General features: G+C 39.3%; 1 protein-coding gene across 1 annotated transcript in view; it reads right to left on the bottom strand.

Annotated features, from left to right (window-relative positions):
- The window catches only part of ATG7 (autophagy related 7), a 248,572-nt gene that overhangs the window by 198,293 nt on the left and 26,329 nt on the right, over positions 1-23,950 (bottom strand). Inside the window, exons 8-12 of the mRNA XM_044665944.1 lie at positions 14,745-14,833; positions 12,137-12,258; positions 3,018-3,108; positions 2,729-2,873; positions 616-774 (exon numbers count right to left, since the gene is read on the bottom strand). Coding sequence (XP_044521879.1) covers positions 616-774; positions 2,729-2,873; positions 3,018-3,108; positions 12,137-12,258; positions 14,745-14,833 — 606 coding nt within the window. The remainder of the gene's footprint in view (positions 1-615; positions 775-2,728; positions 2,874-3,017; positions 3,109-12,136; positions 12,259-14,744; positions 14,834-23,950) is intronic.

Below are 23,950 nucleotides of genomic sequence, written 5' to 3'. Positions count from 1 at the left end.
AGAAAACTGTCTAAACGGAAGGCTTTGGCTTGAGGAATGGGAGCTGGAAGGCCTCTTAAGAAATCATTTTTTTTTGCTCACCTGTAGAAAGCTAAGAAGAGTGCCTGCCTGGCAGAGGTGAGGCGAGGACAAGAAGAGAAAAGGGCTATCAAATGTTCTGCAAACCTGGGGTACATGGGGGAGTATGACTAGGAGCTACCTCAATGATAACAGAGAGGGAAACTGAGGGCTAGAGAGGCAGACTGGAATCAGGAGCCTGCAAAGGAACAAGTGCGGAACATGCATTCCCAACCAGACCAACCTCAAACAGTCCTCTCTCATGGCCTTCTGCTGAAAAGAAAGCCTCGCTGGCCCCACAAACAGAGAGGCTCTCCAGGGCTCAGCCCTAGGTGGGGGGAATGGCTTCAGGCACGCCCCCGCTCCCCCACTGTGACTCCCACACTGCATTGGAACCTGCAGGAGGCCCAGAGCAGTCCTGCCAGTGTCCCTTTGATGACAGAATGATGCGCTCTGATCCGACACAAAACTGCTGTGAGAAAAGGAGCAGGCAAGGAGGTCCTCACACTCCCATGCACGCACGCAGGCACATATGCAGCCACAAAGACCTTTACTCACCACTCCTGGGAAGATCTTCTGTAGCCTGTTGGCCGCAGCCAGGGCCTTGGGCTTCCCTCCTCCCAGGCAGTCTTCAAATTCATACAGGGGCTGCCGGACAGGGTTCGAATATGAGATCTTGGCATTGTCCACAAAGGTGATGTGCCGGACACCCCAGCCCTGCGGGGAGCGAGGGGACAAGGGTTAGGTTCTGAACCAGCAGGCCCAGAGCGGCTCTGGAGGCTCCAGAGGGCCACAGCCACCCGGGGCTTCCAAGTAAAGGAAGGGGTAAGAATGCTTTCCACTATGGCCTGAGAGAAACCTGACATTCTTTGTGAAAAAACTGCATTTGTCCTGCATCTAGTACCTCCTTTAATGAGAATCAAAAACAGTATTGGGGGAGAGGATGCTCTAGGTGGCTCAGTGGATGAAGAGCCAGGCCTAGAGACAGGACCATCTTGGGTTCAAATCTGGCCTCAGACGCTTCCTGGCTGGGTGTCCCTGGGCAAGTCACTTAACCTCCACTGCCTTATCCTTAATGCTCTTCTGCCTTGGAACCAATACACACAGTATTGATTCTCTAGGCTTGTTTCTATATGTGTAAAAGGAAGGGGCTGGGACATATTTCCAGCTCAGATTCTACAACAGATCTTCATCTAGAAATGGTCCTTCTAACTATTGTCGCTATCTCTACTTTGGCCTTTCCTATCTCTAAGAAAGGTATGTCTTTTTTAAATTTTAAAACCTTTACCTTTTATCCTAGAATACTGTGTATTGGTTCTAAGGCAGAAGAGCAGTAAGGGCAAGGTAGTGGGGGTTAAGTGACTTGCCCTGGGACACCCAGCCCTGAAGTGTCTGAGGCCAGATTTGAACTCAGGACCTCCCATCCCTGAGCCTGGCTCTCTGTCCACTAAGCCACCTAACTGCTGCTGTATACTTTTTAACTAAAATTTAGAGACCAGAACCATGCAAGCAACTTCAAAATTGAAGTGATTTTGTCATATAAGAATAAGGTCAGACTATGTGCTTGATTGTCAATCAACATGTGGTGGCCCTTCTTGGCTTGGCTTAACAGTATTTAATGTTAGCATGAAGGTTGGAGGACAACATTCAACAATGACCCCTCATTTTGGTTTATATGAGTATTCTCTTACAACATTGATCAATATGAATGTGTGTTTTGCATGATAATATATGCATGACATAGATCAAATCATTTACCATCCCTGGAAGGGGGCAAGAAAAAAAGGGAGGGAGAGAGACAATTTGGATCTTATAATTTCAGAAAATATATGTTGAAAAGTATAACATGTAATTGGGTGAATAAAATATTTGAATTAAAAAAAAAGAAAACAAGAATTCTAAAAACAACAAAAAAAACAATGATCCCTAGACTTTTCTACCAAGGTGATTGATCTCATGCTGCCAGATCAATGAGGATCTGGAAACAGGCTTTGAAAAAAAAATGCTATCTGAATGAAAACTGATAGCTCAAGATCCAGGATACTAAAAGCCTGGAATAAAATACATCTGGCAGTTCAACTTTTTTTTTTTTTTTTAAACCCTTGTACTTCGGTGTATTGTCTCATAGGTGGAAGAGTGGTAAGGGTGGGCACTGGGGGTCAAGTGACTTGCCCAGGGTCACACAGCTGGGAAGTGGCTGAGGCCGGGCCTGAACCCAGGACCTACTGTCTCTAGGCCTGACTCTCACTCCACTGAGCTACCCAGCTGCCCCCCAGTTCAGCTTTTAAATTTAATTTCCATCATTATTTCTCCATGGAAGAGAACAGTAACATGGATAATTTCAAAGAATTTGGTTCTATAACATTTCTTTTTGAAGGACTTTTGCATTCCTTAAATATACACTAACTAGGCCAAGGGGGAAAGCAGTGTGGGAATGTGATGGGCACTGGGGGAAAAAAGCAGATGTGTTTAAAAACGTGCTACAACTAAGCCATATACAATAATCAAAGTTCAATTATATTGACTCAGCACTTAACGTTTAAGTTCCTAGAATGTCACATGATTTACATGATTAATCTAGAAGAGTGAAGACAGCAGAAACTTAAACACAAAAGGAGGAACTATGGCCTTACAGGCAAACAGCAATTTCCATTGGCTACTCCACACCTACCATTAACGTCCTGGCTACATTGCAGCCCAGGGTACCAGCTCCAAGTAGCAAACACTTAACAGACACAATTTTGTCCAAGTCCAAAGTAGGCACCAACCGCCAACACATCAATCTAAGATTCAGATCCACAGACGACTCAGCCAGTCTGGATAATGGAGAGTAACAGATGAGGATAATAGGACACATTTCCCAGAAGCATTCATGGCATATGCCAAGACTGTGGCCCAGAAAGTCCAAAAAGATAACAATCTTTCAAAAAAAAAAAAAAAAAAAAAAAAAGAAAGTGTACCTTTTAGGGTCCATACATTCACTGAGGTTCACCATCCTTGGGCCCATGCCTCCTTTCTGGTTCTTTTCCCAACCAACGGCTTTTGGGCAATCTGTAAAATCAAAATCAATGACGAAAAGATGAAGAGCAAAACACTGGGACCACAGATTCTCCCTTTTAATAAACCAGATAAATGACGTAGCATACATTCTCTTTCAGGAGCCTGGTAAAAGCAAATTCCCATCCAAATAAAGTGTTTCTATTTTCCTATGCTTTTGAAGAATTCTACTTAATCAAAAGCCATCCCAGGCAACCACCTCTACTTGAGAGAACTAAAGGAATATGGGCCAGCAAGAAGAAAGTAAAAAGAAAGAAAAACAGAAGATAGTTCAGTTCTCAACACCCTGGATAGACTATGGACTCCTTGAGCTGGGGTCCTTTCTGCCTTATGAATGGATTTTAGGAGGCATCATACCTTATCCTCAAGACCCTAGCTATTCCTCTGTTTGGAGGAATTTCTCAAAAATCTTTCTTGTGTTTAATAGTCTCATGGAGCTGCACTACTATACTCTGATCTATATTATTGGTTTTATTTATCCTTTCTGAATAAGCATTTCACTTTTTTTACCTTTGACCTGTTTTTAAAAAATGAGATGGCATATCAAACTATAATTTCTGGGTTACAAAATTTTAAGCTGTAAGTGACCTCAAAAGCCATCTAGAGCTTACTTTAATAAATTGAAGCCTATAGAGGTCAAATGACTTCTTCAAGGCCACAAAGATAGTAAAATGGCAAAGCTGGGATTTAAGATCCTGAGATGATGGTAGATTGTATTACACTGACTTCAGACATGGCAATAATAGTATTGCTGCAACACAAAATTTCTCTCTCATAACTGGGACACTATTTGAAACCATGAGTCTATCCAAGTGTCTTGAGAAGCCATATGCTTCCTACTTTGGGGACATCTATAAATTTTCAGCAAAGGGGTGACTCAGTAAATATTCAGTCACATTGAGAGCTAAGCTGTAATTAGTTTTTTCCTGGCTTAGTTCTATTTCTAGTATTGAATATTTAAAATGGAAATAATATACCTTAAAAAAAAAAAAGAAAAGAAATAACATATCTGGCTTGATTTCCAAAGAAGGCAAGAATTTAAAATACCTTTTCTGGAAAAATAATGGAGGCATATCAATTCATATTATTGAACTTCTTTCAATGTGCTTATGTTTAAATATGCAGAATTCTTGGTAAAACACAGAAAACAAGGTAATCCTTCTCGGTCCTCCTCCCCACAGAAGTTTCTTCCAAATGTTGGCATTTCAAGCTTCCCATAGTACCAACTTTTTTGCCATCTTGGCTGCATACGTCATTGAAAAAAATGAAGCTATTCTCCAAAAGTTCCCTCTTTTCTCCTTATTTCACATCCCTCAAACATCTTAACTGACTATATCTTCCTTCAATTAAGTCACTTTTAATAAAGAAGTTTTCTGGGGGCAGCTAAATGACTCAATGGAATGAGAGCTTAGCCTAGAGATGGGAGGTCCTGAGTTCAAATCTGGCTGCAGACACTCCCTAGCTGTGGGACCCTGGGCAAGTCACTTAACCCCCACTGCCTAGCCCTTACCACTCTTCTGCCTTGGAACCAGTATATAGTATTGGTTCTAAAATGGAAGGTCAGGGTTTAAAAAAAAAATTTTAATTAAGGTTTTCTCCAGTAGATAGATAGAAATGATAAAAGGGACTAGTATACTAAGATCCATGGAATCACAAAGACTAAATGACAAAACCATGTTTTGTTAAAAATCCTCTGGAATCATGATGACTTGTCATTTGAGATGGTAAGTCTTCAAGATGGTTATCTGACACAAATATGGTGCTGATCCCAAAGCCAGACAGGTCAAAAACAGAGAAAGAAAACTACAGACCAATTTCCTTAATGAACATAAATGCAAAAATCTTAAATAGAATATTAGCAAGAAGACTCCAGCAAGTGATCAAGAAGGTTATTCACTATTGCTACACTGTAAACTTAGACATTGTGTTCAAAGGTAAACTTTTCTTGTTACAAAATTGTTTTACACCCTGTAAATATTGTTATATAAATTAAGACCCTCAACCCCCTACCAACCTCTCCAAAACTCATCTTAGAATAGGAATAAATAGATAATTAGTATAGTTATAAGACAAGATAAGGATTTATTATTTTGGAGGGAAGAGGAACATAAGATAGAAATAGGAAATAAGTGATGCATGAATTAAGTGGGACTTTTTCAAGTCCCGCCACACAAAACCGGGATACTGTAAGGATGGGATTTGTGCAAGGGGGATGGGACCAAAGGAGCCAGAGAAGGCAGTTGCTGACAGTCGAAACTGGGATGATTCTGGGAGATTCTCCAGAGAAGAGAAGGAGAGATCTTCAGGCAGAGGACTGGGAAGAGGTAGGAGGAGGATAACCCAGCTCAGATCCAGTCCTGAGGGCTTCCTGAGGATCTTTCTTTGGAAACTGAAACCCTGATTCCCTGATCAAAGCCATTCCATCACATCTCACCCATCAAGACTTCAACCATAGAGTCAGCTAAGTTTTTAGACTCCATTTTGGGAGTGATCTCTTAGTTTCCTTCTCCGATTACCCAACCTTACTGAGAGACCCCCTTTCAGTCAAACTTACAATTATAGAAAAGGATAGAAACTAGAAATAAAAACAGAAGGAGAAGGGGTGGGGGAAGAAGCTTAGGAGTGGGAACCCCAAAGTTTCCCTAAGTGACAGACCCCATAGAAATAGAGAAGAGGGTACCCCCAAATCCCTCTGCCCTTCACCCCTTTTTAACTGATCATGGGGAGGTTTGTGTGAACTTCATCCTTATTCAGAATCGGATTGGGGTACCACATACCTCATCTTATAGGGAAGCCTCACCCCCAACTCCTGTGGGGCGGCACAACCATCCAGGTCATCTAGTTTTGGGGTAACACCCCCCAAAGTCTCTCAGTGTATATTTGGCCCCAGGGGAGAGCTGGAAGAGAGACTCATCATACAGACTTTCTCTATCTCCCTTCTATCAAACATTCGTGACTGGCTTTTTTAATTGTTATACTATGATCAGGTGGGATTTATACCAGAAATGCAAGGACAGTTCAATGTTAGGAAAACCATTCACATAATTAACCATATCAACAAGGAAACCAACAAAAATCACATGATTATCTCAATAAATACAGAAAAAGCCTTTGACAAAATACTACATTCATTCCTATTAAAAACACTACGAAGTATAGGAATAGAAGGGCCTTTCCTAAAAATAATAAACACTATATATCTAAAACCATCAGCAAGCATCATATGCAATGGGGATAAATTAGAAGCATTCCCAATACAATCAAGAGTGAAACAAGGATGCCCATTATCACCTCTATTATTTAATATTGTACTAGAAACACTGGCAGTAGCAAATAGAGAAGAAAAAGAAATAGAAGGTATTAAAATAGGCAATGAGGAGACCAAGCTATCATTCTTTGCAGATGATATGAGGGTCTATTTAAAGAATCCTAGAGAATCAACTAAAAAGCCAGTGGAAATAATCAACAAATTTAGCAAAGTTGCAGGATACAAATAAACCCCCACAAATCATCAGCATTTCTACATATTTCCAACACATCCCAGCAGCAAGAGTTAGAAAGAGAAATTCCATTTAAAATCATCCTTGATAATATAAAATACTTAGGAATCTATCTGCCAAGACAAACACAAGAATTATATGAACACAACTACAAAACACTTTTCACACAATTAAACTAGATCTAAACAATTAGAAAAACATTAATTGCTCATGGGTAGGATGAGCTAACATAATAAAAATTATAATCTTACCTAAATTAATTTATTCAGTGCCATATCTACCAAACTACCAAGAAACTTTTTTACTGAGTTAGAAAAAACTAATAAAGTTCATTCGGAAGAACAAAAGATCAAGAATATCAAGGGAAATGACAAAAAAAAAAAGTGAAGGATGGGGGCCTAGCAGTACCAGATCTAAAACTGTTACTATAAAGCAGTAGTCATCAAAACAATTTGGAACTAGTTAAGAGTCAGAAGGAAAGGTCAGTGGAATAGATTTGGGGTAAGTTACCTCAGCAAGACAGTGTATTATAAACCCAAAGAGTCCAGCTTTTGGGACAAAAATCCACTATTTGACAAAAACTGCAAGGAAAATTGGAATTGGGAAGAGAACATGAATCATGTAAACATGGGAAAATATCCTTAATTAATTAAATAATTTTTTTCAATTAAAAAATATTTTATTTCATGGCTCCAGTTATCATCTGCAGTGATCTTTAGGCCTAAGAATATAGAATCTGACACTGCTTCCACTTCTTTTCCCTCTATTTGCTAGGAAGTGACCATTTATCATTATCTTGGCTTTTCTACATCCTAAGAGAGAGGGGATGGACTCAAGATGCAGAATAAGATATTTCCAGAACATGCCAATGTGAGAATTTGTTTTTCTAGATTATTTGTTATAAGACTTTTCTCTTTTTTTTCAATGAGAATGGGGGGAGGTAGAAGCAAGACAAGAAGTGAGACTAAGACTGTACCAAGGTCTTATACCCACCCCAAAAAGAAAATCACAATTCAGAGAATCACTAAAGCATTTTTTAAATGCACAGAAGAGAACAAAAGGAAGGCCAGAAGAAATCAGACAGGCAAGATAACTTTGGAAGTAAGATAATACATTATTATATACTTAAAAGCAAAAACAAAGTGTTCATAATGGAAATTCACAATTTCACAAACAATCATCCATTTCTGTTCTACTAGCTATATGGAAATATTTATTTTAGTTTAGAATAAAAATAAATTCAAGGGGACATTTTTTTTTCATAAACTCTTTGCAATCTAGCTGCTGATTTCACTATTCAACAGTTACCAGAGATCTCAGTTGTCAAAGATAATGGATTTTTCCAGTCTTCATCCTTCCTGATCTCTCTATAGCATTTGGAATGGTTATTGCCATTTTCTCTTATATGAGCTCTCCTCTCTGGGTTTTTATGATAGTGCATTCTCAAGTCTCATCTTACATGCCTTACCCTTCCTTTTCCATCTCCTTTGATAGATCTTCTCCCATGTTACAGTCACCACACTCTGTCCAGGACCCCCTTCTCTCAATGTGTCAGGAAGTAATCTCTTCAGTTCCCATGGGTTCAAAGATCATCTCTATACAGATGATTCTCAGATCTATATATCTAACCCATTTCTCTTTCCTAAGTCACTAAAAGCCTACTGGATATCCTGTAGGCATCTCAAGCTCAACACAGGTAAAGCAGAATCCCATTATTTTTTTTTCCCTCAAACCCTCCTCTCTTCCAAAGTTTTCTATTACTATCAAGAGCACCACCATCTTCCCAATAATCCAGATTCCAAACTTTGTTGTCATCCTTAACACTGCACTCTTACTCAATTCATATATCTAACCTCTTGCCAAATACTGTTGTTTCTACCCTCACAATTTCTGTTAAATTTCCCCTTCTCTCCAATTATATAGCTGACTCCCTAGTCCAGATCCTCATCACCTCTCACCTAAACTAATACAACAGTCTTCTAACTGGTCTCACTGCCTCAAGTCTCCCCCCAATTCAATATATCCTCCATTCAACTCCCCAAGTGATTTTTCTAATATGCAGGTCTGACCACATAACCCTCCTGTTCAATAAGTTCCAGGGGACTCTGTATTACCTCTAGGATCATATCTAAATCCTTTAGTTTGGCATTTAAAATCCTTCACCCTCTGGAACCTTCCTGATTTTCCAGTTTCCTTACACTTTGGCTACTTTGGTCTAGTTGTTGATCCTTGAACACAATGCTTCATCCATCTCTGTACCTTTACACTGGCTATGACCCATGCCTGGCACAGTCACTCTGCTCAGCTCCACATCTCAGAACCTCTGGCTTCTCCCAAGGCTCAGCTGAATTGTCATAATTTTCAGGAGGCTTTCCTCCCTTCACCCCACTACTAGAGCTTTCACCTAAAACATTACTTTCCCTCCACAAGATATTTTGGATGCACCTGTTCCTTTACATGCTATCTCTTCTACTGAATGTAAGTTTCTGGAAGATGTTACTTTTTGCATTCTTCTGTATAGTGAGCACTTAGCACAGTGGCTGGCACATAAAAAGGGCTTAATAAATGCCTACTAACTGAATGAAAACTCTTTTTAAAACCCTAAAGAACCAAAGCTTGGTCTTATTTCCACATGGAAGGACTAGTGATCAGTTACACAGAGACAAGATGGGAACTCTGCTCATATTGAATACCAACATAAGAGGTATTCTAAGTGTTTATAACAAATATGAAATCTATTTCCAAAAAAACATACCAAAGATGTCTTTTACCCAAAGCAATGTTTTGAACACTAGTCATCAGAAGTCACTCATTTAGAACCAAATGAGGCCACAATTGATGTTGACTCATTTCATCAAGGAGAAAAATCTTCATGTTTCCAACCTTTCTCTCCTGAAAATGCAGAACTCCCAATTGCAGAGCCCCAACATGAGCCTCTTCTACTTGGGTACCACCTTCATTTAGCAACCTTTCCTCCTTTCTTTTGTCACATTTTCCTCCTCATTCTACTGGCACAGGTTAGGCCGTGGAGCTAGAAAACACATTTAACCTCATTTAACCTAAAACCTCCTGTTTTTTGGGTCATAGGATCATAGGGGCAGAGCTGGAAGAGACCTCCAAGACCATCTACTCCAAGCCCTTTGTTTTCAAAGGAGGAAATGGAGTCTCAGAGAAGTTAAATATCTTGCCCAAAATTAAACAAGTGAAAAGATGCAGGGTAAGGCTTCAAACCCAAAGTTGCAGTGCCACACAAACTCCCCTGACCCATAGAATCAGAGGTGGAGAACCAGAAAGGACCTCAGTGGACATCTAGTTCAGCCTCCTCCAGGGTTACAAAGGCAGTCAGTCATCGGAAAGGAGATCTGAATCTAGGTTCAGAGCCAATGTCCCTGCCTTACAATATGACAATTATGGAATGTGATCAATTTGTATTAATGGACAAATGGGAAAAGGATATAGGATTCCTTCATGGTTCTCCTATTTCTAAAAAGGGCCATCCAGACACAAATATCATTCAGTGTTTCTTCTGAATTAACTTGGAATGTAATAAATAATTTTTAAAAGTATGATCCAGGACCAATAAGACTAATATAAATCTCCCTGGCATCAATTTAAATCTATATACATATGCTTGCACAGACATACACACATATTTATAAGAACACATATATAATGACTCTTCAAAGACTATCTCTAGTGAGTAAGGTGTTGAACTTTTTTCAGAGTCCTAAGCCTGAAAGAGTCAAATTCAAATAGACACGAGACTATTAAGGATAAGAAACCCTACGGGCTGCCCACTGGTTTATTTTTTAAATGTAACATGGTTAAGAGCAGCTAGGTAGCACAGTGGAAGGAGAGCCAGGACAGTTGTCAGGAGGATTCCAATTGGGCTTTGGACACTTCCTACCTCTGTGACTGGGCAAATCAATTAACTCAATTGCTCTAGCTCTTGCAGTTCTTTTGTCTTACAACTAATACTAAGATAGAAGGTGAGGACTTTTAAAAATAAAGAAATAAAATGTAACCCAGTTTATGTTTTATTGTATTTTTATTTATCATGTTAAATATTTCCGAATGACTTTTTTTTTTAATCTTTACTTTCTGTCTTAGAATCAATACTGTATAATGGTTATATGGCAGAACAGGAGCAAGGCCTAGGCAGTGTGTGTGTGTGTGTGTGTGTGTGCACGTGCGGTCTAGCCACCCCCCTCCTCCAATCTGATACTTTCCAGTCGCCAGTCTCTGGGACTCTTGGTTACAGAGACAGTGGTATCCTGAATTAGAGATGACGTTTTCTCAAGCAGAAGTTCCCTATACCAATGGTATCACAAGTCTTGTTCCTATGCTTTATTATATAAAGAAGACTTTGAAAAAAAAAATCTTTGAAGAACCATATATGGTTCCAAAATATAACCAAAATGGCTCTTCTCTCTTAAAAAGTTGCCAACCTCTGGTTTACCCGGAGAAATCTTGTATCAAGTAACTGCAGGAAAAATGCATGCCACTTTATATGATGCCAGAAGAGGGCGCTTGGGTGCTAAACAAGAAGAAGGAAGCTTCCAAAGGTTCAGCTCTAAAGAGTACCTGGGAAGTGACCAGGTCTGCAGAGTACCCCATCCATCTTTCTGTCAAAGCTGATTTACTTGGAGATGCTTATCCACACGGCAGCACAGAACATCCCACAAAATGTCTTTAGTGATCGTTAGCAGTAACAGTCACCTGTCAACTCCTGTCTGGCAGAATGTCCCAGAATCATTCGGACATGCCTTTACTCCTTGCCACCCCCAGGTCCCTAGACCTAAAACATACTGGACAGAGAGATAAAGGAAGAAAGCATCCCTTTCAGAAGTACTCTTCCTGTCTCAGGCAGGCTTATCACTAGGAGACAGTTGTAGTACATCCGAGAGAGAAATGGGCTTGAAGCTAGGAAGATCTGAATTTGTATCCTAAATCTGACATAGACCAGCAGGGACACTGACCAAGGCACTGAGTCTCCTCACTGACTGGCAACTCTCTTAAGGCTAGAAGTTGGAGAGAAAGTGCTGGCCTGCACTGGCAGAGGGAATGTTCTCACCCAGGAATTCCCCATCCTCTATCAATGAATTCATGGGTTCAGCCCTTAATCCTCATTACATAAAATAGAATCCTCCACCCTTCCAGACAATTAATTTAATTATTTAATTTAAAATTAATAAAAAAATTAAAAAGACCCAAAGCATCAGTTCTTAGTTTCCTTTAAGAGGAGATATCTTTCATGAGCCACAGAAAGGAATAAAAGCTTTGTAGTTCATTTTTTTAAAAACTTATGTCTGATACAATTTTCTTCATTTCCTAAGGATGCTTTCCATTTGCTTTCTTCTGAACAGCAGATGTGCTGGGCTCAAAGCAGCTGTTCTTGCCAACAAAGAAGTGGAAAGGTCTTGATTTCTGTCATTTTCATGATTACATAAGAGGAAAAGGAAGCAAAACCAGTACCGATCAGCCTCTGTTTTAAAGGCAAGGAGCCTATGGTGAGCAATTACCTGAATTATATGATAGTTCTGGAAGCCGGACTTCAAAGATGATGCTGTGGGTGATGTCCCTCACCCCCTGCAGCGTCCGGTCTCGGAAGCAGAGAACTTCAACTGACTGGAAACGGTCACTCCTGTTGTTGCCCCCACCCCCAGAGAAAGAAATCAGATCAGAGCCTCAGAAAAGTGAGCAGGAGAGAATTCAACAACATTCTTCACTTTAATATTACTGATGCACAGATATCTTCACTTGGAAACAGTCCTAACCTTCTGTAAAGTTAAATGTTTTTATTTCTACTTGCTTCCAAGTACCCAAGGAGAAGAAAAATGAGCTGATAGGGGTTTTGAGCATATGAGTTTTAAATAATATAATCAGAGTATATGTAAATACACACTATATATATAGACCTATACATATGTATTGTAAAAAGGAATTCTTTATTCCTTTTTTTAACTTAATAGGGGACCTGGAGGTCCTCTTACCATAGAGATGTATAGGGATTAACCAACCCATAGTGATAGGAAGGATAAATCATAGAAACAGGAAGTGAGGTAAGAAAAGGTTATAAAAGGAGTCTGTTGCTAACTGACTCAGTCTGTAAGTTGCTGACAGTTAGGGCTGGCAGTTGTGAGGAAGTTGGTAGCTGGTGTGAGTTGGTCATGGGGGTTGGTTGCTGGTGGTGTGGGTTGGTGATTAGTTGGTGGTTGATGTTTAGTTGCTGGGATATAAAGGCGGGTCTGAGTTTACTGAGAGGGCTTTTGCCTTTAACCTTTAGAGGGCTTCTTGCCTTTTGGGTTTTTGGCTTTTGGTTTAGGCTTTTAGGTTTTTTTCCCCTTCCTTGAACTTTTTGGAAAGTGGCTGGTCTTCGTTGACAGACCTAATTGGGGTTGGATTAAACACTGATTGGGCTGGGTTTGTTTTGATTGGGTTGGAACTTTGTGGGGTAGTTGTTATTAGCGGTAGTTATAGGCAGTTGTAGGTGAATATAGACAGTTTAAAATAGTAATTATAGGCAGCTATAGATAGTTATAGGATAACTAGTATAGACATTATATTAATTTACAACGCTACTATATTCTCATTAAAACTTAAATTATTAAAAACTGCTTTCTTACTTTTTCAAAACCCTTAATTTAATCTTTACTGTATATCTATACCTATATATGCGCATGTGAAATGCACACACAAACACATTTGAATTTTTATAAGGCAAGACCAGGCAAAGAGTCAAGGGAAAGCCCTCTATGACATAGATTGGTATAAATACAAAAAAGAATGCCCTGTGTAAAAAGACAAAGAAACCATCTTCCGAGGCATTTTATGGTACTTATAAATATTTGATTACAATGAATGCCATTGTTTTCCTTATCTGAAAGACATTAAGTATGCATGTTCTTCCTTTAAAACCTGGTAGAAGAGGGCAGTTGGGTGGCTCAGTGGATTGAGAGCCAGGTCTGGAATTGTGAAGTCCTTAGTTCAAAGATGGCCTTAGACACTTTCTGGCTTTGTGACCCTATGCAAGTCACTTAACTCCCTTTTCTTAGCCCTTACTGCTCTTCCACCTTAGAAGCAACACAAAATATTGAGTCTAAGACAGAAGGTAAGGTTTAAAAAAAAAAACTTGGGAGAAGAAAGCAACTCATTACTTCTTTCTGCCTCAACTTTTCTATTTGTAAAGTGAGGATAATAATAGCATTTATCTTACAGGGTTGTTATGAAGATGAAATGAGGTATTTGTAAAGCATCCTGAAAATTTAAAATACTATATAAATACCAGCTATTAGGTATTAAGAATAACAACAAATCAAAACTAAAACAATCTAATTATAGTGATCAAGCTTGGGTCCAATAAGAAACAAGGTAATGAGCTTCCCTTCTTTCTTCATGGAAGGGAATATGGATGAAACATGGATATGGAATGCTGCCTATAATGTCAGACTGACTCAATGTGTTGGCTAGTTTTGCTATAGTGCTTTTTTCCCCCCTTTTTTATTCTATGTCAAAAGGCAAGGTTCTCTGGGTGGGGAAGGGAGAAATATACTGGGAAGTAAAGGTGATATAAAAACAAATGAAATCCAATAAAAATGAAAGAAAAACACCTGGTAACAATAATACTGTAACTAACCTGAAATTTCTTTCTCTTTTATTGTGAGGGGAAGAGGAGAATGATAGTAAAAACTGATGGCAGACCACTTCTAACCCCTGGCAATGAATGTAACGTCAAATCACATACCCTTCCACCCAGAAATGTCTATAAAAATGAAGGAAATGGTCTCTGCCCATGTCACTTATCTTTATCCATCTGGCATAAAGATAAGGATTGTAACTTAAGGGCCCTGCCCACTTCCATATGGCCCTTTGGCATTTTTAATTCAAACGTTAAATGACATATGACCAGCTTTGGCACCTACAGACCAGATAAAATCTTCAAAGGTGATTAAATTGCCCAAAGTCTCCAATTTAAATGGTAGAAGTGAAAACAATTTTTGAAAAAACAAAAGTTGAATAAACAACTATTCTCAACCCTAATAACCTATGCATATAAGCCCATGGGGCATGCATGCATATATGTGCATGCACACACACACACACACACACACACACACACACAGCCAATACCATCTGTATGCTGCCAACACCAATAAATTCCTCAATGGCCATCCGGGATATTGTGCTAAATTACAGGGATCATATACTCCAATTGTAATCTGTGAAAAGAAGAGAACTCTGAGTAGGTCAAGTATCATTTCAGATACACAGTACAGCAGATGCCAATGCCCTATTTTTTTGTTTAGACCCTGCTGGGAAGTAGTAAAAATAAGACACTTGGGAAAGGGCCAAGGAAATGAGGCCAAAATGAAACATCCACCCACTTGGCAAGACAAGTTTCATCTACACTTAAACGTACATTTGGGGAAATTATATAAATGATACCCAGGTCTCAAGAAGGGCCCTTGAAACCTGCCTTTAATAAGATCAAGCCAAGAGTAGAGAGTTTGCAATATGTGCCAATAATCCAAAATTAAATAATACATTGACCAATCTAAGTAGTGAGAAACAGAAGGTTAACAAATGGCTAAAATATTGAACTTGGGACAGACCTAGAAGTCTCTTTATATACACATTCCCCCCTTCCAGGAGACCTAGCTACAAAAGAATACATTTCCCAACAGTGTTTGTGCTTTATAACTTATTTTAAGTACTAAGATGATTCTACTAAAGTCCTTCTCTGGTGCAATCCATCATGATATGGAAGTGATCATGGGTTCTGGAAGGTTCTGCTACCAGAATACCATCTCTGGCTCTGTTACCATACCAGAAGGAACATAAGCCCTGAGAGGCAGCTTGTGTCTGCTGTCTGAAGAGCAACCAGGACAAGGTCAGAGAAGGTGAGCCCAAGTTAGTTGTTTGGTCAGCAAGTGGGGAGACCATATACACAGACCATTATTAGGGAAACAACATGATAGAGAGGAAAGACTGCTGGGTTGAGTCAGAGGACCTGAATTCAATTCCTAGCATGGTCTTTCCTATTACCAAGGTGAGCCAGGGCAAACCATTCAACTTAGGCCTAAACATTGTCATCTTTACGTAAAATGAAGGAGTTGGACAAGATGAGTTCCAAGGTCCTTTCCAGGACTATTTCTATTATCTCTAATCCTAAATCTATTTTCGTATGATCCAGAGGCAGTTAAGGGGTAGATAGAACACTGCATTGGGCCTAGAGTCGGGGAAACCTTAATTCAAATTCAATCTCAGCCATTTATGGGAAGTCACTTAACTTCTGTTTCCATTTCCTTGATTGTCTAATGGGAATAATAGAACCTACCTCCCAAGGTTGTGATGACTATGATATATCTATGAAGTGCTTAACCCTGTACCTTGTTCAAAGAAGATGATTAATAAATGCTAGATGGGCTTAATTCCTGTCCCTGGAGAGTTACTTAGATCTAAATATCACTAGATTATAAACTCTCTAAGGTATGAACTGTGTCCACTTATTCCTATAACAATAATGAGCAAAGGGCTCTGTGGTAGAAGTTGCAGGGGGAAAATGAGTAAAAGAAGGTATCTGCCTTCAAGGAAATTACAATATACTTGGAGAGATAAGGCATGAATAGAAATTATTAAAATATAAGACAGATTCTGTATCATAATAGTCAACATATGATCACAAAATCCTAAGTACTGAGTGCTTTACCATGTGCAAATCAATGTGCTATCCTGGGGAGGTTCAAAGTTTAGAAAAACTTTCTAGAACTTGATTATTAAAGATATAGGACATTACACAAAATGGTGGTAATGGACTACAGTAGCTCAGAGGGGTCACTTCCAACTCAGAATTCTTTGCATCCCCATGGATCTTGGACTAGAGGCATGTAGTAAACGTTTAATATGTACTGAAAAGCTATCATTAGGTGTTTTTATTGGGTTATTACTACTTTTCCTTCAAATGTAATTTTTACTCTGAGTTTAATCCATTTTTTCCCCCTATGGAATATAATTCTATTTTGTAATGCAAAGGGATTAGAAGACATGGTTCACCCCCCCCCCCCCAATACACACCTTTTTTAAAACCCTCACCTTCCATCTTAGACTCAATAAAGAGTATCAGTTCTGGGGGCAGTTATATGTATATGTATGTTCACTCTGAATCTATCACCTCTCTGTCCCAAGCTGGGTAGCAAGTTTCATTATGAATTCTCTGGAATTATGGTAGGTCATTCCACAAATCAGAAATCATAAAGTTTTTAAAAATGTTTTGTTTTTATAATATTACTTACAATATTATTATTTTTTTCTTGCTCAATAAAGTAAACCTTTGCTAATTTGATTGGTATAGTACTGAATGAGCAAATTAATGTCATTTTATCATATTGGCTTGGACTAGTCATGAACAATCAATACTTCTCCAACTACTTAGATATATCTTTTTTGTGTAAAGAGTGTTTGTAGTTGTATTTATATAGCTCCTGTTGTCTTGACAAATAGACACCCTAGTATTTCTCCCCCTACCATTTCCTTCTTGTGTTTGGAAAAATCTTCTCCTTTGTTATAGGAAAAGTTAAGTTAAGGTGTATAAGTTTGCAAAGGGCAGAAACATGGGCAGCAGAGTGCAGGATTCTGGAATCCTGTGGAGAGAGCCAGGCTGTTGGAGAGAGACAGTTGGGCCTTAGGCTGTGGTTTTTCTCTCTCTGGGGTTGACCTAAAGGAGACTGGCTATTTCCCTGTGGCTTTCTTCCTGCCTTATCTTCCTAACCTACCTGCTACTGGTTTATCCCATTTCCCTGTTGACTGTTTGACATCTGCTGAGTTCCTGTACTGATCCTGTGACAACTGACAGCTGATCATGAGACCTGGCCTAGATCCCTTTGGATCTTGGTCCATCTTCGGGCCCTGTCAGACTTTCACAGACCCTTTCCTTAAAGTCATCAAAGGGGGGGTTAATGTTAGTTTAACCTAGTATAGGAATTGGGGTTTAGATAGTGAGGTGAGGAGTAGAGTAGGGAAAATTACTCTGAAGAAACCTTTACAATCTGTATAGAGATATTTAGATTGGGGATGGGGGTGAGGGGTAGGGGCTTAAGTAGTTGGCAATAGTGATTAAGTTATATCCAAATCCCTTCTAACCTTTTTCCCTTGGTGATTAAACCAACTTTCATATAACATCTTATTGTTCTGTGTGAGTCATCTCAGTGTCTGGCTCTGCCTGCACTGGTCTTGGTTGGCCTTCCCAAAATAGGTTAATCTTCTGTTACTGGCCCTAAGTAATCATCACAACCCATCCCCTGAATCCCCAACATTTCACCTTGTATATCCCAATAACAAGAAACCTAGTCTCAAGAGTTTTCTAGTTCTTTGTGAAGGGTTAGTGGGGCACTCAGCAACAAGCCTTCCTACTAACTACTCTATCAGCTGAGTTCCATTCTGAACCCTGTTTTGTTGTTATTGTTAAGTTTAAAACTTGGATGCCCAAGTTTTTAATATCTACTCTAAGAAATGTGGGTTAGTTCCTCCCACTTTTATCTCTCTGAACTAAGAAATAGAAATCAACTCACATTTACATGGCAACTTTTTTTTTTAAATGGTTCCCTACAACCACTCTAGAAGGCAGAGAGATCTATTCTTTTCAGGTATGTATTATCTCCATTTTAATTATCTGTTTGAAACAAAAGTCTTGTCTTTCCTTCCTTCCGGTATTAAAAATGCTTTTAGTCTAAATCTCTTCACACTCAATTATGTACAGAATTACCCCTAGGGAAGAGGAATTGAAACAGAAAAACTAATAGCTGTACACCTTCATTATCCAACATTACACACAGCCTTTTTTGTTTGTTTGTTTCAGCTCCTCTCAGCTCTGCTACCACAGCTCAGCTGACTTCTCACCTAGAAGGATCCCTTTGCCAGAGGCCTCCTCACCCTCACTTCATCTTCCTCCTCTCTCTTCATCCACCTTTTGTGTCTTCCCTCAGCAACACTGAAGTTCTTTTAGGGCAAGGGCTAATTTTTATTCCTTATATTCCTATTCCTAGAGCTTGGTACTGGGCCTTGAACATATTAAGCCCTTAACAAATACTTGTCTTGACCACAGCATTTTACAGTTTACAAAGATCTTCCTATCAACATTAAAAGGTTAGGTGGATTAAGTAGTTTCCTTGAGACCCCAAATATGTAAATGTGGGAGCAGAGGAGACAGCCTTCTGACTCCAGAGCTCCTCTGTTGTCAGGAGAAGTGACCCTGAGGGAAATGACTGGACCAAGCTATTATAGAGGAATCCATGCCAAGCACTCTTGGCCAGAGGCATATCTGTGTAATCAGTCCACCACCAAAAAGATTCTCCTCTGCTCCTCTCCTGTGCCTCCCTAGCAAACTTCAAGCTGCAGTTTTCACTATTCTTCCCTTTTAGGCCCGCCTCTATAATTCACTTTATCCTGGTGATAGTTAAAGGTCTGGTGGATTGAGATATCTGAGGGAGGGAGGGCAGAGGCCAGACACACCCTATAATTTGGCCAAAAAAGTGCCCTAGTTGTACACCACTTGCCATTTATTGCTGCTTGTTGCTACCATGATTCTCTCCTCTTTAACTAGAAAAAAGTTCTGGAAGGAAGGGATGAGTGTGACCCTTGTACTTCCCTCCATCTCTATCACTGTACTCAGTGACATAAGGCACAAAGGAGGCACTCCATGAGCCCTGATTCACTGGTGTTCCCATGGAAACAGATGTGCTTCAAAATAAAGATACTCTATGATGGTAGATCCTACAGGGCAGCACATGTAGACTATGTCAGGAGAGGAGCTCCAGTGAATCATCTTAGGAAAACTGTATTCATATCATCATGATAGTTAGAAATCTTAGTTCTCCAAGTGACTTCTTCTACTTGGAGAAATTCAGGTGGTCCTTTCCCATACTTTTTTTTGTTTGTTTGTTTGTTTGTTTTAGAATTTTTTTTTTAAACCCTTGTACTTCTGTGTATTGTCTCATAGGTGGAAGATTGGTAAGGGTGGGCAATGGGGGTCAAGTGACTTGCCCAGGGTCACACAGCTGGGAAGTGGCTGAGGCCGGATTTGAACCTAGGACCTCCTGTCTCTAGGCCTAACTCTCACTCCACTGAGCTACCCAGCTGCCCTTTCCCATACTTCTTCACCCAATCAAAAACCTAGAGTGAGGGGCAGCTGGGTAGCTCAGTGGATTGAGAGCCAGGCCTAGAGACGGGAGGTCCTAGGTTCAAATCTGGCCTCAGACACTTCCCAGCTGTGTGACCCTGGGCAAGTCACTTGACCCCCATTGCCTACCCTTACCACTCTTCCACCTATAAGTCAATACACAGAAGTTAAGGGTTTAAAATTTAAAAAAAAAAAAAAAAAAAAAAAAACAGAAAAAAAAAACCTAGAGTGAAAGGAACCCTGAAAGTCTTCTAGTCTAACCCCCTCATTTTACAAATGAAGAAACTGAGTCCCATGGGGGCTAAATGACTTGCCCAAGGCCACCAAGGTTACTCCCTAACATCTAAGCACAATCATTTTACCCCTAGAAAGCAGCCTTCTTCATAGCTACCTTTTAGAGTCATCTCCCACTCAGTAGCCAAAGGGTACCTACGGGAAAGACCACTTATCTTGGAAGTGACCTATGGGACCTGGAGCAAATCACTCAAACTCTCTGGCCTTCAGTTTCTCCATCAAAGTACAGCAAAGTCTAGGACTTGACCTCAGGTGCCCTAACTCCAAACTCAGCACTCTTTCCATTATACTACATTGCCTGCCTCCCCATTAAGAAATAAAAATGGAACGATGTTCTGCTCCCCATTTCTTTCACTAAGGATAAATGCTCTCATATGTCAAGTAGAAAAATCTCATGTTAGAAATGACTTCTTATGATGTATTATTATTTCCTTTAAATCCCCTTATCAGTTTAAAATTTTTTAAATATAGTTTCTCATTAAAATAATTTTAGTTTAAAAAATATAACAACTTTAAGGCAATTTGAATATATTGAAGGAATCAATGTAGCCATTTTCTTCAATGATGTGGAATTCAATGTATGCTGTGTTTCCACATTTCCCTAAATTTGCCACAGTGAGTCCACCAGTGGTCTAGGGCTTTCTTGACCTCCTGCCATTTACTAAGTACCTCTTGTAAGCAATGGGGCTGTGCTAGGCTTTGGGATACAAAGATAAAACCAAATTTAAAAGTTCCTGCCTTAAAGGAAGACCCATTCCCATGACAGGGAGTCTTATGCAAACATAAGTATATGCAGGATAATTTGAGGAGGGAGAGAGTCCTAATAAGTAGGGAGAATAAGGAAAGGTTCCCCAGAGGAAGTGGCACATGAAATCAGCCTTTTAGGAAACTAATGACTCTAAGAGGTGGAGATAAAGGGGGACTCTATCCCTTGCATGTAGAACAGCCAAAGGCATGGAGGCAAGAGCTTCTTTGGAGGGCAAATCACTTCATTCTCAACTGAAAAGGTTTTTGGAGAACAGAAAAAGTAGAAAAGTATTTCTTCTTAAGTGTCTGAACAAAGTCAGAGAAATAGGAAGACTAAGCTAGTTATATAATTCATTGCTGCAAACAAAAAAACCAGTTGGGGCTAGAGTTAAAAATATCATACATAACAATTAAAATTGGTAATTTACCATAAGAAACTGTTGCAAGAATCAGAAATGAACTAAAGGATACCCGAATTACATTAAGGAACTAATTCTAACTGCCAGATAGAAGATAAGTAGCATGAAGAGAAGTTTCTTTCTGACTCTACCTCTTTCCTTGGTGTCAAGTTCTTGCCTCTTTCAAGGAATGGACCCTGGCACAATCTCCTTAACAAGAGAACCTCAGGCTCAAGTCTTGTTCCAGTGGTAGCTTTGCCAGCCCATTTTACTCTAGATATTGGGGGGGGGGTGGGGGGGGAATGGGGTGAGGGGAAGAATACAGGTCCAATTCTTTGTATTTATTTATTTAGGAACTGGAAACTCTTTACTTGTCAATGTTGGAGGTGCGGCAGCTACTCTCACAGGCCCATCCCAATACTGATTGGCATAGAAACTTTACCCTGCTCTGTCTTTCCAACCTTGGCCAATGTGCCCCTCCTTAGGCAGCCTGGTGACCTTCTGCTGCCATTTTTTTCTACATTGTTGAGGTGTAGAAAAAAAATAACAAAAGAGAATCTTGTTCCCTTTTTACTAAGAAGGATTATGCAGGGAGAGCAAGATGGCTCAGTTGAAAAAGCCAAGCTAAGAGATGGAAGGACCTGGGTTCAAATCTGATTCAGATACTTCCTAGCTGTTTGACCCTGGGCAAATCACTTAACCCCAGTTGCTTGGCCCTCGCTGCTCTTTTGCCTTGGAAGCAATACTTAGTTATCAATTCTAAAACAGAAGGTAAGGGTGTTTTTAAAAAAAGATTATATTTTCTATTCTAATCTTGATATAGGAGAAAGGCACTGAAAAAGGAGTCAAAAGACATGGGTTCAAGATCTACCTGTTAAATGACCTAAGAAACTTCAGTGCCCCCAGGTAATTCTCTACAATTATAAATTATGAAGGTGTCAAAATGCACTGGTTAAGAGAATTTCATAAACCAATAAAAATCATAGATCATTTGTCTTTTCTGCCCTCCTCAAAAAACTGAACAAAACCAAAAAAACCAATGACTATGAGAAATCAAGAGAAAACAAACTCAATGCTAACAGAATTTAGTGTTATCATTGTTCAGTATATGAACAGTTGGCTATAAAAATCACAGGGGCTAATTCTGATCTTTCTAAAATATAAGATGAAAAAAAAACACATGAAATAGGTCAGTCTAAAAACTAGTTTGTTTCTAACACAACTTGACTTCCTTTCTTTTAGTTCTAGTATATCTGCAAGTATCCAAATTATCTCGCTTTCTCCCACAATTTCAAATTTCTTATCAATTAATGTTTTTAATTCATAATCTCTTTTTTGATATAGAACTTGGCATATTACTGATAATTTCCAATGGACCTTTAAAATGCTTACTGGTGGGACATGGTGATATATGCCTTTGGTCCCTACTGCTGGGGAGACTGAGGCTGGTAGATCACTTGAGTATGGGAGACCCAAACTACAGTAACACTAAAACTGGGTGTCCTTACCAATATGGTGAGCCTTAGGGAGCAGAAGGTTATCAGGCTGCCTAAGGAAGAATGAACAGGGCCAGGTTTAAAAATGAAACAGGTTAAAGTTTCCATGCTGAGGATTAGTAGAGTCTGGCCTGTGAGTAGTCACTGTACTTCCAGCCTGGGTATGATAAGGAGATCCAATCTCATAATAATAACAACAATAAAAAACATATATTTGTATCTGAATATATGAGTATATGTACGTGCACATATAAATATTACACAAATATATGTATATATGTGATGCTTAATAGTTGAATGAAATGTCTGGGTGCCTACTATAAGCAAGGTACCATGCTCAATTCTATGCAGACTCAAAGAATAAGAGATGGTTCATGCTCCCCAAGAGCTTCCATTCTAGTTGGAAAGATAATTATACACAAATAACACAAGGCATTCTATAACCAGCATAATTTAAAGGATAAGAGACAAGCATGGCAGGATTCAGGTCCTAAACAGGAACAATTCTTTTAGGAATTAGCTTCCATTTGATAACACATATTGGCAAGCTCCAGGTGAAATTCCAGATTTTCAGTCACTCTTTTTCCTGCCTGGGGAAATAGTTTTTTTCTTTACAAGTTCAGAGTTAGGAGATAATTCTGGGTAGGGGGATCAGTGAAGACTTAATGGAGGAAAAAGTTTGTCTAAGCTTTGAAGGATGGGCAGAAATAAGAGAGTGGAGAGCATTCTAGGCAGAGAGAAAGGTATCAGAAAAGGTACTGAAGTGGGAAAATTTAAGAAGTGTTTGTGGTTGATAAGCAGATCAGTTTAGTAAAAACAAAGCATTCACACAGAAGAGTAGTGAGAGAAGCAATCAGGTAGTAGAGGTAGGTAGAAACAGTATGGAAGGCCATAAAATGCCAGGCTAAGGAGGCTAGATTTCACTGGGGAGACACTGAAGGTTTCTGGGCAGGAGAGTAACCTAAATAAAGTGATAGTGTAGTAAAATTCAATCTGGTAGCAAAATATAAAGGAGAAAGAGGGGAGGAAGAGATAGTGAGAAAAGACATTTAAACATTGTGAAGGAGGAAATGACAAAGATTTAAATAGAAAAAAATAACTAGAATTAGTGATTGATTTGTATGGACAAAGGGGACAAGGGAGAAGAAGTTAAAAAATAACTGGGATTTCAAGCCTGTGGGACTAAGAGAATGATATCACTATTATCAGAAATAGGAAAGTTAGGAA

Source organism: Gracilinanus agilis, chromosome 1, assembly GCF_016433145.1.
Source record: "Gracilinanus agilis isolate LMUSP501 chromosome 1, AgileGrace, whole genome shotgun sequence".
NCBI lineage: Eukaryota > Metazoa > Chordata > Mammalia > Didelphimorphia > Didelphidae > Gracilinanus > Gracilinanus agilis.
The sequence above is the reverse complement of the archived record's forward strand: the minus strand, read 5'-3'. Positions and strand labels throughout refer to the sequence as shown.